General features: G+C 34.8%; 1 protein-coding gene and 1 pseudogene across 12 annotated transcripts in view; one reads left to right on the forward strand and one right to left on the reverse strand.

The window, feature by feature from the left end:
• Positions 1-17,667, reverse strand: part of DCDC1 (doublecortin domain containing 1) — a 490,806-nt gene that overhangs the window by 425,822 nt on the left and 47,317 nt on the right. For 9 of the 12 annotated variants that reach the window (XM_009460183.4, XM_016920610.3, XM_016920609.3 and 6 more), the window contains 3 exons: positions 5,462-5,731; positions 4,055-4,211; positions 3,438-3,600 (listed from right to left, as the gene is read on the reverse strand). In XM_009460183.4, coding sequence (XP_009458458.2) covers positions 3,438-3,600; positions 4,055-4,211; positions 5,462-5,731 — 590 coding nt within the window. Of the gene's footprint in view, positions 1-1,199; positions 1,326-3,437; positions 3,601-4,054; positions 4,212-5,461; positions 5,732-13,676; positions 13,974-17,667 lie in introns of those variants that run through there. The other 3 variants (XM_063783960.1, XM_063783962.1, XM_063783963.1) reach the window with 2 other exon arrangements.
• On the forward strand, positions 16,203-17,210 carry LOC451102 (acidic (leucine-rich) nuclear phosphoprotein 32 family, member E pseudogene; annotated as a pseudogene).

A 17,667-nucleotide genomic window follows, 5' to 3' on the forward strand; every position in this document is an offset into this window, starting at 1 on the left:
CCTCATCTTATTTAAGATATTCAGGCAATCACAGGGCACGAACCACTTATTATGCTATGTTTGCATTACTTACATACAGCTCCTAGCAGTTATAAAGGAACTGAACTCTTATAAACCCCATGGATCTGATCCAAGAATTTTCACTGTGTCACAATTAAGCAGAAGATTTAGGAAACTGTGAATAAAACCCAAACCACATGGCCATGAATCAGAAAACTTAATATGCCTTTTCAAACAATTCATTAACTACATATTCATAATTTCAATGAATTATTAATAAATGTCAGAAACTTTAAATGCCAGAAGTATAATACCCAATAAGGCAACATTATCAACAGTATTTATATAAAATATTTCTATTTTCCTGATCTTTTCCATACACAATTAATATTTATGATTAAATATTCAACTTTAAAATGTAAGAATTATTCTAATACTGCATTTCAACAAGGAATGCTTCATGTCAGTCTTGACCTTGGCCTGACCTCCGTATGAAAGCTTTGTGTTTCAAGGTATGTGATGAATAGCTCTCCGGCTTTCTATTAGATCCAATGCCACTGGTTGTCAACAGTGATGCTCAAAAGGCGTAGTAAAATAGTTAAAATATCAGAGATGTTCTGTAGGATTTTTTCTGTCTTAGTAAATCTGGAAATCGTTCTTAGGCAATTTTCTCCATCTACATTGCTTTTCCAATGAATAAGGAAAACCATTGAAGTATAGATATATAATTGCCAAAATATATACTGGCTTGTTTGGCCTTCCAATGCCAGAAATAAAATAAGATCCATTTGATTTATGTTGTAAAATAGTATTCTCAGTTTGAAGGATTTATAACTTATCTACTCAGTTTAAGTTCCTTAAAGGCCAGGACTTCTATCCCTATGCTGGGGCACACATAGTAGGTACTCAATAAAAATGTGTTGATTTAAATTTTGATTTAATTGCATTAAATCAGAATTTAAATTAGAGATGAAAGAATAATGATAAAAAAGAAATCAGACTATGAACCACAGCTTTTATCTTTCTCTGACCTGGCCTTGTATCTAGCATATATAGACTCTCAATAAATGTTTGTTGAATGAATAAAAGTCTGTAAATTAAAACAATGACCAGTTATCAATTGTATATAAAATACTTATGCTCATTTAGAAAGATACATCATTAACACTTAATTCTGCCAATTGATTTCCCCTATTTACCTTTAGCATGTTCAATTATCCAACTTCTGATCATGTCTCTTTAAGTTTATCTACCACTTTCAAAGTTATTCACACGTTTTTATTTTAATGGTACACTTGTGGCTAGTTGGAAAATTATTGATTTATCTGTAAAACAGATGACAGAAAGGTAATCTTCAAGCTGATTTTGGTGGTTTGAAAAAGTGTATGTGAATATGTGAGTGATATGTAATATATCACTCACATCAAGTTAAATATTATCTTTCATATATAAATGTATATATGTTTACATTTATATTCTTAACATTCTGAAAGAAACCAAATATCATTGTTTAAGCTTATCTATAAGCTCAACTTAGATGAATGGCTTTTCCCCATTATACTTATCCTAACTCTTTTTAATGGACATGTGATATGCTAGTCTGTGTCCAAGCTCACCTACAATTTCTTTTCTCAAAAGACAAGGCACATCTGCCACCTGCTCTACTCCGTGTCCCAGCAACAACTGTCGAGCAGCATAAAGATTGATTATCAGTCAAAAACCATTGCACAACACCAGATTTTGGTGGGTTAAGCTTGCTGATCCAGCAAGAGATGGTGTGAAATTTTCAGGAATGTGTGCCAACATTTTGGTGCTAAAAGAACAGCAGTGCATGTCACAGTGAAACACAGCCAAAGATACGCAGACAAAGCAGAGAAGTTTTTTGTTCTGGACTTGGCTTTTGAAAAGGATAAAAGAGAAAACAAAAAGTAGGAGGAAATTAGTTAGTACATTTAAAAATCATCCACCAAGCTCAGTCATGTGTGTGACATTATTATTTTAGGCATACATGTCCAGGAGATTTTCTTCTTAGCTTAGCTATAAATAATTTTTATATGTCTCTTCTACAATACCATTATTCATATGAAAGGCAAGCATTTCTTATTAATAAAGATAATCAAGGATCTTAATGAAGCAATCATTACAAATATATCTGAATTTTTTAAAGTCACAGAAAAGTATTTGCCCACTAAGACCCATGTTTTTATATAAGCAAATGATTCAATGAATATAAAATTAAGGCAGCCAGCCATATTTTAAACTTAAAGCAAAATGTGAAAAATATATGAGTCTACACTATCACGTAGGTAATTTTCAATGACCATTATAGCAACAAGTTTCTTTACAAGAACGAAATTTTCTTAAATTTTCTATCGAATTCAAGAAATTGCTTATTTCCTGAAGATCAAGTATTATATAAAAGAGAAATCCTAGCACAACTTTATACAATAACATTAACAGAAGGGAGATTTTCATCACCTCATCTGTAATGAACTCCAGAATTACTTTTCTTCTACTTACGCAATTACTGCCTAGACTTGCCTTTGATTCACTAGCTTTATAGAAGTTGCAGAAAAAAATTACTTCTAATAAAGTATAAAAAGCATAGGAAAGTACAGCAGTTAGACACACTGAATTTTTATGGCAAAGTCCTTATTCCTGTTATTTAAATCCGATTATCATACATAGCACTAGATACCAAACTCTGGGTACAACATGCTTGGAAGAATATTCTTAGATAGTAGTGCTTTTATTTCTCCCTTAAAATGTATTCTTTTCCACTGAGGAAAGAAAAATGTTATTTTTTTAAATTTTAGAAAATCTCCACATTTCTGAAATGTTGGAAGAAATGAACTTTTTGGAAAACCTTAATTGAAAATATGTGTAGGATTATATTATACATTTTAAGGTTAAAAAATAATCAAGCTGGAACATTTCTTATGAAATACGTTATTAGGAGAATCATATGTATATAAGAAATGTATGTTCATTATTGGCCACATTTTCATAATTATGTTGATACTATCTGAAAAAAGACCAAGAGTGTAAATGAACAAATGATACTTAAAACTTTGAACTATTTTCTGAGAGGATAAGTCTAATGAATTATGTCTGTTGAGTGTCACAGAAACTAAACAGTAAATTCAATAATCTCTGATTTAATTTATTATATTTTCACCATTTAACCTCCTGCAGGCTCCCTAATGTCTATTCAGATCTATATTAAATTAAGCACCAATGCTAATGAAGGGCAATAAACGTGGCTGTCAGTGGATTTTTCTTTCATTAAGCACATTATCCTCTTACTGAGCTGTAAATGCGTAAACATTAGTTTTGTTAAACCATGCAAAAAAGACAGGATGAAAATCATTTTTTAATTGCACCCCTTAAGCAATTCAGTATGTGTGGGGGTAGGGTATTTTTTAGATCTTTTTTACCTTTAATTTTTTTGAATGGATTTAAAAAGGGCTCTCCCGTTGAAACATAAACATCGGCTTCATGGGGTATAACTTCAGGTTCGAGGGCTTCCTTGCCGTCTGCCAAGAACACTCGTCTTGCGGCCATGTTCAGATTCAGCTTTTCTGTGCACTTTTCCAGCAGCTAGAAGAAAGCAAGAGGTAAGTCAAAGTGATTTACTACAAAGAAAGTAATATATTTCCCTCAAAACAAAAGGTTCTAATGATCAAAATAGAAACCCAATTGAGTCACTTGCCAATACAGTTATTTTCTAGCAGTTGAAAATATAGAAATAAAAGGTAAGTCACAGCATGAAGCATATCTAATTATTGACTAAATTTAACATTTAAATGATCTGTCATTTTAATAACTCTACAAGGTATTGTAGAGTTGCATCTGTTTAAATACACTGTTTATATATTGAATTTTTTTAAAAAAGGAAAGGAGTGAAATTCCTATGAAATCTACGTATATATAAGCAATCTGTAGATTCAGATTCTTAAAAAGAAAATATTAACAATAATTTTCTCATTTTTTATATTATAAAGAGAGTAAGGGAAAAAAAATAAAGCACAGAAAACTTTGGAACACTAGTTACCAAGGTGATGGTTGGTACAGTAACTCTGGCAAAGACTGTTCTAGATCCATTTTTGAAAGCTGTTACTTTAATCACTCTTGGTTGAAGTTTGTGTCTTTGAGACAATTTCTGCCAATTCCGGGCTGACTGAAATTTTAAAGAAGAGAACTCTGCAACCCTGAAGAAAAAGAAAAACAGAAAAATTGATGCATGCTAATTAGTGAAAGCTTTTAAATAAATATTATCCTGGATTTTTTTAAACAGATATAAGCACTAAAGATTGTTCCTATGTATATAAGTATACCTAACAAAACTTTTTATAGGATAAGATTGTTGTTACAGAGTAACACTCTCACTATTTAAATATTCAAAAAAATTTAAAACACAGTGTTTGCCAAAACTGCTCATATAAAACATATATATCAGAATAAATGATTTTTATCACTTTACTTATAAAACACAACAGTCCTTTTAAAAAATATATATATTATATGCAACTAAAAATTATATATATGAGATATGTTCTGATAGCAAAAAATAGTAATATGGTCTTAATATCATGAAACAGCAAATGGCTAAGATTCTATCCAAGTTTTCATGTTTATCAAAGTTCTTTAATTTTTTTAAAAAATGTTTAAAATTCAAAAATATTTGATTTTAAAATTTTGATTCCAAGGTTAATTGTATTGCTCTCATTTCAAACTGTTCAGAAGTGGTAACGGTGAAGATTTCTAAGTTTTGTCTTCGGGCAAAACTAATTTTGAGATTTATGATTTTTCTCAGCAAAAGTATGTGGTAAACTGACTAACGTCAAATTTTCTTCATAATTCTCTAACTAACCAAGTTAATTTGTAATGCCACAGAAGAAGAGTAAATATTTTAAAATAAAAATGTCACACAAATTAAAAACACAACATATCCACATATTCAAACATTTGAAAATAGTGGGGTATTAGTTTCTTGGTTTGATTTTTGTTTTTACTAATATTTTCTTCTGTCTATGAACTCTCATGTTAACAGTTTATGATAACAATTTGATGTGAAAACATATTTACAAAATTGTTTTATAATAATTTCATTCAATTCAATTCTGTTTCAAACTGTTGGTTAAATATCAAAAGAAAGCATTTTTATTTTTAAATAAGTTCATGTGAGCAAAGATATTTCATGATCCTAGCCTGATTCTGCTTCAAATATTCTTTTCAGAGTTTCTGATTGCCCGGGTTGAAGTGTATCTCATATTTCCCACAGTGTAATTAACAACATTCTACTCTGGTGCTTTCAAAGAAAAAAACAAAAACAAAAACAAAACCCGAGAGATGTGTTACATTTTAATGTCTGAGATAGTCAATTGAAACATTATAAACTCTGCTCAAAGGAAAGAACTTCAACAATAGGTTAAAAAGAACAGAGAACAGCTTTGATTACCTCAGTTGACCCACTGGAGCACTGACAGGTCTGTTTCTCTTGGATGCTGATATAGAACAAGAATTGTTTTTACTGTTTGATTTGTAGCTATCTAGGTCTGATATTTCATCATGGCTGTGATCTGATGCTGTTTGATGTGTGGAGCAATCTTGAAGTCCTGACCCTTCTGATACTGCTGCTGAATGCACAAGTCTGTTGGGGCCAAACTGAGACTGCAAATAATCATCAGTAGTTTTAATAACTGCTTTTGCCTGGGATGACATAAACTCTCTGGAAGAAACAATGCATGGAAGAATACAATTAATTGATTTGTAATCATTTATTAACAAATACCACATAATAATGAGTTGTGTGCTATGTGCTACACAAAATACTACACACTTGTTTAATGTCTACAATATTCCTGGGAAGTGGTTATTATTTTTATTCCCATTTTACAGATTTAAGAAATTGAGGCTCAGTGAGGTTAATTAACTTGCCCACTGTCACATAATCAATAACTGACAGGATGGGAATTTGAACCCAAGCCTGTCCTGAAATAAAATCCACATTCATAACCATTAAGCTTCATTGCTTTACTTAATTCAACCAAAAGGAAGCTTGCATAATGTTTAAAACAATGTAAGTATAACTTTTAAATTCTTAGATCCACTTTATTTTCTAATACTTACTTAGCACTCTGTTGTTAAAAATATGTGGGTCCTACCCTCAAGAAACTTGAAAACAATCCCCTAATAGAGAATATATGTTAAATAAACTGAAACTGAGTGTGTATTAACCTTAAAGATGAAAATAATTCATTGAAGGCCATTTTAGAATGGGTGGGAATAAAGTCGGTAAAGGCTTCACAGCAGACCTGAGATTAGCCTAACTAACTCATCTCTGTTCAGGACTATCCTGGTTTTGGCACTGAGGGTCACACATTCCAGGAACTCCCTCAGTCTCAGATAAACTGGGTCAGTTGGTCACCCTACTGGTATTTAGGCTGGAAGAGTAATATGTGGATGAACTATGATGTGTGAACAGGGAACCACATGACCTGGAAGAATATATTAATCTATGTAGACACCAAGTTGGGAAGATGAATAGGTATAGAATATACCGGTATGATAAAATAAAATAAGTTTTAATATATTTGCAAATACTGAGCTGTGTGGTGATCACACATAGACGATAGTCAGGTTCCATGTATTACCGTAATCGGAAGTATCTTTGCACAAACCAAATCTGCTTCTTTCCAATTTGCTCATTCCTCAATAGTTATTGCATAATATAACCCCCCCAAACACACCCCCAATTATAAATTAACATATGTTCAGTGTTGAAAGCTCAGCAGGGATTGCCCCTCCTCCAAATATTTCACATCCACAAATGTCATTATAATCACAATTATTTCTTCCAGCCTGCCGTCTTTATGGTCACAAACGAGTAAAATGGTCAATTATTTCCTCTGAAAAAATGAATGGTAGTCACACGTCAGAGGGAAAATAGATGTTTGTGTGTGTGTGTGTGTGTGTGTGTGTGTGTGAGCTCACACAGTGGACCCAGGGGAACTACACCTCTGGAATCCAAGCAGTTGTATTCTGCTGTTGTTGTTATCACATGTTTCTATCCAAGTCTGCCCTAGACTGAGTACAGTACTGGGGAGAGGAGCAGCCTTCCCTACACATTGGATATAACCAGGCTCAAAACTGTGGCAAACAATGCCTTGAAAGGGTCTTTGGACTAGCTCTGGCATAAGTGGGACCTCCCTGCAGACCACCTAAGCCACTCAGATTTTGATAACAGTGGTGAGTGATGGCATGTGGCAGCAGTCATTTCAAACTGGCAGTGTTTCTGCAGCAATAGCAATGGCTCTTCACATGGTTACCAAGCTCTTCAACCTGGGGGAAGACCAGTAAACAGCCAGGGGAAAGAATCACAGATTTCATAAACAGTTCCAAGTTTCCAATAAATAGTTACTTGAAGAGCAGATTCCCATATTTTTAAAAAAAATGGAATTCCCTACTTAAAAGTAGAATAAGGTGTCTTTTTTAATGAATGTATTTTTTTCATTATGAAATACTTATAAATATACTAATGATTTTTAACATAACAATCCATTATTCTACCACCACAAGGCAAAAGGTTTTTACTTTTTCATATTCTGAAGTTTTAATCATGTTATATCCTCAATTCTATTGCCTTCTGACTAAATACTGTTTTATAACCATTATTCATGTTGCTCTATGCTCTGTATGGATTTTACTGGAATATAATATTTTATCAACTATATTGATATAGCCCTCTTCTACCTAGTTATGCATGGGCTGTCTATCATTTTTGTTTGTCACACATATCTTCCCCATCTTCTGGTAACAGCACTTGCATTCTTTTGGGAATGCAAACTCTTCCCAACTCCACATGATCCTGATAGGGTTAGGACAAGAGATTATAGATTTACCCAGTGAATGGTAAAAATAATTAAATTTAAATATATGGTTCAACTATATATTTATTTATTTATTACCTGGTTTTCTCTAGTAATTTATATCTGAAAGTGGGAGAAGGGGTAGTTTTTTATGTTAAAGAGTTAATATTATTGGTCCACTATGAATAGTCTTCAGCTTTGATATGTTTTACAACATTGAGGACAGGTTTTCAGTAATTCTTTTTTTTTTTTTTTTTTGAGATGGAGTATTGCTCTGTTGCCCAGGCTGGAGTGCAGTGGCGCAATCTCAGCTCACTGCAACATCTGCCTCCCAGGTTCAAGCAATTCTTCTGCCTCAGCCTCCTGAGTAGCTGAGACTACAGGCGCATGCAACCACGCCCAGCTGAATTTTTTGTATTTTTAGTAGAGACGGTGTTTCACCATGTTAGCCAGGATGGTCTCAATCTCCTGACTTCATGATCCTCCCACCTCGGCCTCTCAAAGTGCTGGGATTACACGGCGCCCAGCCTCAGTAGTTCTTACACACTCTCAAACTCATCTTTCTTATAACAATTGATAAGTGTTTCATAGCTTGTTAGGTGTTGGAGAGGATGATTACATACCCTTGCAAAGCCAACTTGTCCCACATGGGAATTAAACCCACATAGTCAGTTTGCTAAACTGGTGCTGGAATGAAGGGTGTTAGGTTCCTCCAGCTTTCCAGAAACAGAGAGGCACACTTAGGCTTCAAGTGATAAGGCTTATTATCAAGATACATAGAAAGTTATGAAAGTAAATAAAACCACTCCTGCAGGGCACAAAAATTGGAAGGCCATTCATGGCTGTCAAGGATACACTAGTGACTTAATTCTAGTAGACTCCATGCTTTTTGACTCAGCACCTCCTATCTCCTTCTGTGTCTACCTGCCTCTTCTTCATACATCATTATTGCCTGATTTACCTCTATCCTCCCCCTTTCCTCATGGCTTCTGCTAACTTGCTCTATGTGTCTCCTCATTTCTATGCTAAATTACTTTCTTCAGTCTCTGTCTATATGACTTAGGTTCAAATTCCTCAAAGAGTTTAATTTCATCACTACACAGGATAGGACACCCCTGTTGGGTAGAACTCTTATGTGAGGCAACCTCATGCTACTGGCAAGCCTGCATATGGGAAAGTACCTAGCAACGGCCCAGCTAGAGATAGGACAGCAGGATGCACAATGGAGGTACACAGGAGGTAGGGTAATATGGGCTGTCAGTGCCTTCCAAACAGGGAAAATATAATTGGGTGGGGACTTGCATGGCCTGTCTGGTACACTAAGATGAGCAGAGACACTATATATTGATTGATTTTTAAAGTATTCACTAAAATACATCATACAATTTAAATTTCTGTCAGAAGTGTTTAAATGTAACAACTGCTGAAACACTGCTCTGATTCTTTTGATTATTTTAATATTAGTCTTTCACTTCTAATCACAGAGGAATATAAGAATACAGTACCATGATTGCAGGCCCAGTCTCTGGACCATCTGGCCCAACAGTCTATGTCAATGTTGGCCCAAAGAGATGTGGATCAAAAGGAAGGATTGTGCTCCTCAACAATCCTAAAGATGCCAATCTTGAGGGTGAAGAATTTAACACAAACAACTGCCAGCATGATAACCTGATCATCATAATACAGGAATTTATTACTCCCTCAAAATCCTCCCCATTTATTTCTGAGAGTCCTCAAAGTGGTACATTATAAATTTCTGAAAGTATCTCCTATGTCCCTATAAAAATATGTTGATAAGAGTCACAGCTGTTTCCACTCTCTTCTCTCACTGCCTCTCTGCTGCCACGACCAGTCACAAGAACAATGAGGTCCATGCCAAGGTACTACCTCAGAGTGTTTCCAAAGACTCTAGTGCTTGGGGCCAGAAGAATCTAGTATAGAGATGATGAAAAGAGACACCTCTCCAACCCTGTCCTATTAAGTCACCGAAACTCTGAAGCAGCTCAACTTGTGGGTAGAGCCCTAAGGAGTCTTCTTTCAACAGTTCCATCAGCTTTTGGTCCTTACTTGCCCAATTATAGGGACTCTCATCCAGGCTAGGCAAGGTATAAATCATATATCATGCCCTCCATATTGACAATGATAGTAACAATACTAATAGCTAATGCCTACATAGCATTTATGTCAGACACTGTTCTAAGCATTTTATATATATTTATAATTTAATCCTCACAACAGCCCTGTATTATTATTCCCCTTTTCCAGATGAGTAAACCAAGGGCTTATGGTATTTGAACTTATGTCTACAATCTTGCTGTGATGATTAATTTTATGTATCAACTTGACTAGGCAACAGGATGCCCAGATATCTGAGGAAACATTATTTCTGGGTGTGTCTGTAAGGATGTTTCCAGAAGAGATTAGCATTTGAACTGGTGGACCAAGTAAAGCAGATGGCCCTCCGAGGGCAGGTGGGCATCATTCAATCTGTTGAGGGCCTGATTAGACCGAAAAGGCAAAGAAGGTTGGAATCTGGCTTCCTCTGCCTTACTGCTTCAGCTGGGACATTAATCTTCCCTGTTCTGGTCACTCTTGGTTCTCAGGCCTTCAGACTCAGATTGGAAACTACAGCAATGGCCCTCTGTCTCTCAGGCCTTTGAACCACACCACTGGTTTTCCTGGGTCTCCAGCTTGTAGATGGCTAATCATGAGACTTCACAGCCTCCATAATCGGGTGAGCCAACACCTTATCCTATGTACATATATAATATATAAACAAAATATGCAGTATATAGGCTGGACATGGGTGGCTTATGCCTGTAATCCCAGCACTTTGGGAGGCTGAGGTGGGAGGATTGCTGAAATAGGGAGTTCAAGATCAGCCTGGGCAACAGAGCAAGACCTCGTCTCTAAAAAAAATTACAAAAAATTTTAAAGTCAAATAAAATATTTATTTTTAAAGTATAAATTTAAAAATAAAATAAAATATTAAAACCTACTGGTTCTGTTTCTCTGGAGAACCCTAATATATTTGCTATTTGTTTTCTGTTTTACCTATCTGTTCTATGCTCTTTTTCACTTCTTTGTTGTCTTTGTTTAGATTAAAAAATAATTTTCCATTATTTCATTTCCCCTTCTATTAGGTTATAAGTTATACATTTGCTTAACTTTATTTTTACTGGTTATGCTAGCCATTACAATATGAATCCTTGTCCTATTAAAGTTTAACATGATTACTTACTCATTACTTTCCAGACAATGCACAAACCTTAAAACACATTATATCTGTTTATTGTTGCTTCCTAGGGCTGATGAACAATACCTTTGTTCCCATTTTCATGAATAGGTGCATCTGTCTTTCAGGGGTCCTAGCCTTATGCAGGGAGCTCAGCTCCAGAATATTCCTTGCTCGAGCTTGAGGTTTTGCATCCTGTTCTTCCTGTGCTTCTTGAGAACTATTAATTATATACATTTTACATTATAATTTTAAGATCTACATTTTTAAGATCTACATTAAGATCTACACAGATATCTTTTCTAAAATTCAGTAAGTTGTATGATAGTTTTGCTGAATTTTGTCTTTCCCAACTGATACTAAATTTAATTTAGTGCTGTGGTTATTTTTACTCATTGGCCCATATGTAGTCTCCGTGAACAGGTATAGTTCCTTTGCATGTGAATTCCTAAACCAATTGTTCTAGAAAATGGTCTTTTGTCCAAAGACAAAAACAAAAACAAAAAACAAAACAAAACAAAACCCTCACCTTCTCCTCACCTACTGTTGAGATTTTCTATAACATTCTGGAACCTGGGCTAATTTTATAACATAGATTTTCTTTTTAATATTTCTGTCAGATTGATCATCTTGTCCTGGAAGTGTATATGTCTCTACTGCAAATTTTTCATTACATCTGTAAATAACTCACATATAAACAGACAAAGTAGTTCCTTTTTCAGTATGATTTCTATGCCAACCCCATATGAAGGAATGTGCTTCCTCCCTGTGCATCCACACCTGCCCTGGATGATTTGATAGCCAGAATTACTACATCTCATTGGTTATTTCCTATCATATAAAATGCTAGCTTTTAATTTCTGTCAAACATTTCAATTTATCATTGCATTATTTAATCTTTTGCCATGATATAGAAGCATTCTTTTTAAGCCTGAAGTTTAAATTCCACTAAAATGGATTAATACAAGAACATTAATCATATTACTTCATAAGTACACTTCCTTTAAAAATCTATTTATATATCTAACCTACCTACCTACCACTTACTTCTCCATTCATTATTAGTTGTACATCTATTGAAGCACAACAAACTACCACAAAATTAGTGGCTTAAAATAACATCTATTTATGAGCACACTATTTCTGTAGGTCCAGAGTCTGGGCAAAGCTTAGCTGGATCCTCTGTTCAGGATCTCACAGAGCTGAAATCAAGGTGTCAGCTGGGGCTGCAGTCTCATCTGATGCTCAGGGTCCTCTTCCAAGCTCATTCAGGTTGGTGCCAGAATTCAGTTCTTGACTGCTATAGAACTTATACTGACTATCATCTTTTTTGAGGCCAGGAATAGCTTAGCTTTCTAAATTGTCAATCTATGATCGCTATCATTTAAGAGTTTATCTGATTAGGTCAGGCACACCCAGAATAATCTCCCTTTTAATTAACTTAAAGATAACTTATTATGTCACTTAACGACATCTGCAGAAATCTTTTCTCTTTTGCCATATAATGAAACTTAATCATGATGGTGATATCTCATTACATTTACAGGTCCTAAAGATCTTAAACATGGTGGAATTTACAACCCTCTTGATATTTCAGGGTAGCATTTAATTATGCTTACTCTCTGAGATTTTCATTAAATCTAGTTTACAATTTTTGCTTCACAAAGCAACAACTAAGTAATCTTTAAGGTCTAAAAATATCAGAAAATATTCTTAGGAAGGAGTACAGAAAAAAACAGGTAAGTAGACCATAAGAATTAAGGAGATGACTACAGATTTGACAAGAACAATTTTTCTCCTCATTTCCTCTCCTTAATGGCATTAGTAAACCTTAGTAACTTTTTATAGCAATTTGAAGAAAACTCCTAGTAAAATCATACTTCTTGGTCTCACATTCAACAATTTCTACCAAGTGGTGCTGCTCATTACTCCCCTGTAATATCCCTCAGCTATAACTACACCACATTGCCTTCCATAGTTCCTATCTGCATACCCTTTTTTTTTTTTTTTTTTTGAGACAGAGTCTCACTCTGTCACCCAGACTGGAGTACAGTGGTACAGTCTCGGCTCACTGCAAGCTCCACCTCCCGGGTTCATGCCATCCTCCTGCCTCAGCCTCCCGAGTAGCTGAGACTACAGGTGCACGCTGCCACGCCCGGCTAATTTTTTGTATTTTTAGTAGAGAGGGGGTTTCACCGTGTTAGCCAGGATGGTCTCGATCTCCTGACCTTGTGATCCGCCCAAGGATCACAAATTGCTGGGATTACAGGCGTGAGCCACCGTGCCCGGCCATCTGCATACCTTTTTACCAATTGTGTTCACTCAGCTAATCTATACCTATTACTGTACTCCCTTCAAAAAATAAATATTTAATAAATGTTGATCTCAACTCAGAACTTACATTTTCTAGAAACTCTTTCATAATAATATTAATTGTCAGGTGAAAGAGAGAACTATTAAATAGTTACACATATAAATTTACAATTACTGATCACGATTAGCTCTGAAGAAAAAGCCCTGGTTACTGAAGGGGAAAATTCCAGGGGTTAGGGTCATGGAAAAGGCCTCACCAAAACTGTTTAGGATGACAAGACACATAAGAGAAGTTAATTCTGTCAGATCATAGTTATTCCTTATTCCAAATCATTTTCCCAGGCCCTTTGTATAAATTGATGTCCTGTTTTGCATATTGCCATGTTTGCTTTGTTATCGGTTATATGATTTAAGATGATTTCAGATCCCACTCTGCAAGAGTAAGATCCTTGTTTTACATCTGCTACATTTCCACAGGAACTCAATCAGTGGTTGATATGCAGGAATTATTCTTTGATAATTATGACAGCGTGCAAAAATGTATCCAAATGCCACTGAAAAGAAACAAACACAATTTAAGAAATAAAATAAAAGAAAGCTGAAGCCAAGAGTTATGTCAGGTAATGTTGATTATCTATGTAAGTCATTTCCCCCATTTCTTCTTAGATAAAGTCTCGGTTATTTTTAAGAATTCATCTTCCTTACATGTCCATGGAAAGTATCCTATGATCAGCTCCAGTGAGTAAATCTTCAATGGTCTAAAGCCAATGATGGTAATTTCATTTCCCTTGACCCTGGCAGGTTAAGTAATCTGCTTGTGATCTAATTTTGGCCAATGAGACATAAAAAATCTTTTACAGAAAGGTTATTTGCCCTAATGAAAAAGAGATACAAGTGATCAAACATCCATCTTCTTTACTCGGACATTGTTGAGTGAACATGTGATGAGCCATCTTGCAAGCAGGAGGGGTCAAGCCAAAGGATCTAGCCAATATTCTGAGGATGGCAGAGGCAAAGACACAATGAGCCAGACTTTTTGATAACACTGCTGAACTGCTGAATTTAACCCTAAAATTGCTCTCTCTCTGAATTCTTCTTATGTGAAGTAATGAATGTTCCTCATTTTTAAAGTAACTTTCAGTTGAATTTTGTTACTTTCCACTGATAGTGGCCTAACATATAATCAGCTTTCCACTACTGCATTAAATGTAATGGACATGTAGTATAATGTAACTGACAATCCGAATTACTTTTGCTTTATTTTTAGTTTTATTAAACACCTTTACTAATGTTGAATTAATTTCAAAATAACGTAAAATATAATCTGCTATTTTCTAAAAATTCTACTTTTATTTAATCAGGAATGTTTCACCGGAAATTTCAGTATAAGCATAAAATGACATGGAGTTTTTATTTTCCCTCTTTATGAAACACAAAACATCCTTGCTATGTTTAGATTTCTATGGCATAAATTTGCATGTGGCTAATAATTCTATTCTTAAGCAGGAAACGCGGCTACTTTGACAGACCCTGGCTCAAAAACAAACATGCAGGTATAAGTTATCACACAATTTGGATGTGAATTCAACAGCAGGATAATGAAATGACAGTTGCCAAGGATTTGTACTTGCTGTCGCTTCATACTCGTGTTGCCTGTCAAAATGTCTCTTTTTCTTATACAGAAGCCATAGAATTTTTATGGATAGCAATTACTTACAATATGAAATGAAGTACATCAAATCTAACAACCACTCTTTAGCCCTTCATTATTTGGTAGTCTCTTTGTTAAATGCAGTCAACCATTTTCATCTAAATTATTTATTTATAGTGTATATTTGACAAGCATATATTTCTTGCTTTATATTTTTATGGCATTTAAACCTTCCTGAAGAGTTTTTTTTAATATTATCATTTGTAAAACTTATCTTTATTATAGTACCATTTTAATGGTAATTAAGCTCTTGAATTGAAATATATACAAATAAAATATAAACACAAAGGGAAATGACCATAAGTATGTTCAATAATGAATCATCAGTTTAAAATACTGGAATGCAACCAATAAAAGAAATAACCCCACTTATGTTTGGTGAATGTAAGCTTTTATAAAATCTCTTAAGTACACAAAGCACAAAGTTTTTATTAAACCTCATCCTGCCCTTTCTCCAACTTGCTTAAACTTCCAAAGATACAAATAACTTTCTCCAATTGCTAGATTCTGTGATAAAATACAATTTAAACATCATAGAAAATGAGTAATAAAAGTAAAAAATTCCCCAAAAGTTTTACTTCCAATTCCAGAAGAAAATGTAATTCTAATTTGGCCTAAAAATGTGTATAAGGGTTTTTCCAACTGCAGAGCAATTTCAGGATATTTTATAACACATAACAAATTTTTTACTTGCAACTCAATGATTGAATAATAACCAAAATGTTATGTTCAAACTACATATATACTACATAGAATATATTCAATAAGTGTTTGTTAAGTTAAACTTGTTTACTTTTGGTGTATGTGTGTGTGTATGTGTGTGCGCGTGTGCGTGTGTGTGCACGCGCTAGTGTGTGGACAAGGAGGTGGGGGCAGCTGAGTTAGAGTCCCAACTCTTGGACTCCACTTGCTATTCTCTTCTTTCTCCCCCACACCTATCTGGTGGTAGTGGGCGTTTATATTTGTGTTCCTTTTCATTCATTTCTAAATCTCTTAAAAATTTTGGGTTGGGGGTATTGGGGAAGGCAGGAAAGGGAAAAGGAGAGTAGGAGCTGAAGAGCAAGAGGAGGACATGGAGATGAAGAAGAAGATTAACCTGGAGTTAAGGAACAGATCCCCGGAGGAGGTGACAGAGTTAGTCCTTGATAATTGCCTATGTGTCAATGGGGAAATTGAAGGCCTGAATGATACTTTCAAAGAACTAGAATTTCTGAGTATGGCTAATGTGGAACTAAGTTCGCTGGCCCGGCTTCCCAGCTTAAATAAACTTCGAAAATTGGAGCTTAGTGATAATATAATTTCTGGAGGCTTGGAAGTCCTAGCAGAGAAATGTCCAAATCTTACCTACCTCAATCTGAGTGGAAACAAAATAAAAGATCTCAGTACAGTAGAAGCTCTGCAAAATCTTAAAAATTTGAAAAGTCTTGACCTGTTTAACTGTGAGATCACAAACCTGGAAGATTATAGAGAAAGTATTTTTGAACTGCTGCAGCAAATCACATACTTAGATGGATTTGATCAGGAGGATAATGAAGCGCCGGACTCTGAAGAGGAGGATGATGAGGATGGAGATGAAGATGATGAAGAGGAAGAGGAAAATGAAGCTGGTCCACCGGAAGGATATGAGGAAGAGGAGGAGGAAGAGGAAGAGGAGGATGAGGATGAGGATGAAGATGAAGATGAAGCAGGTTCAGAGTTGGGAGAGGGAGAAGAGGAAGTGGGCCTCTCATACTTAATGAAAGAAGAAATTCAGGATGAAGAAGATGATGATGACTATGTTGAAGAAGGGGAAGAAGAGGAGGAAGAGGAAGAAGGAGGTCTTCGAGGGGAGAAGAGGAAACGAGATGCTGAAGACGATGGAGAGGAAGAAGATGACTAGATCATTCTAAGACCAGATTCTCTAATGTTTCTGGGTGTGCAATAGAGTGATCACATCTTTGTTTCTTCATGTACGATAGCTATCCCTACAGAAGATAATGTGTAACTTTTTATAGGAAAAGTGTGGTTTTACTATTTTTGCCTTATCATTCCAAATAAGAACTAGTCTGTTAATGATCATATTGTATGTAGAGAAAAATTTTCATTGACTCCCATTGTGGAATTCCCTAGCAATTTATTTAGACTTAAGTTTTTAAATTCAAGCTTACTGTATTAGTCATTTTTAGCCCATAATTAAAACATGATCACTTTTACACAGGTGTAGTATGGTGCATTTCATTCCTTATTTATAAATTAACTGAAATTACAGTTTGCTATAATATAAAATGACAATAGTCTCTTGAGTGGTAAGTTGGTTATTTTTTTAGAGGTGATCCAGGAATCTTTAGTTTGAAGGCAGTTACCTTTTTTTTTTTTTTTTTTTTTGACTATGAGTGTTTGGTTGCTTTTTTGTCACAAGTAACTTGGAAAATAGAAGCAGAATAGTAAAGGTTCTATTCAGCAACATAGTTCATGGATTTTGTGGAGGTTCTATTCAGTAATATGGTTCATGGATTTAGTGGTGACTGATAAGATTTTATTTTTGAAGGAAAAATTGC

The sequence above is a fragment of the Pan troglodytes genome, chromosome 9 (assembly GCF_028858775.2).
Source record: "Pan troglodytes isolate AG18354 chromosome 9, NHGRI_mPanTro3-v2.0_pri, whole genome shotgun sequence".
NCBI lineage: Eukaryota > Metazoa > Chordata > Mammalia > Primates > Hominidae > Pan > Pan troglodytes.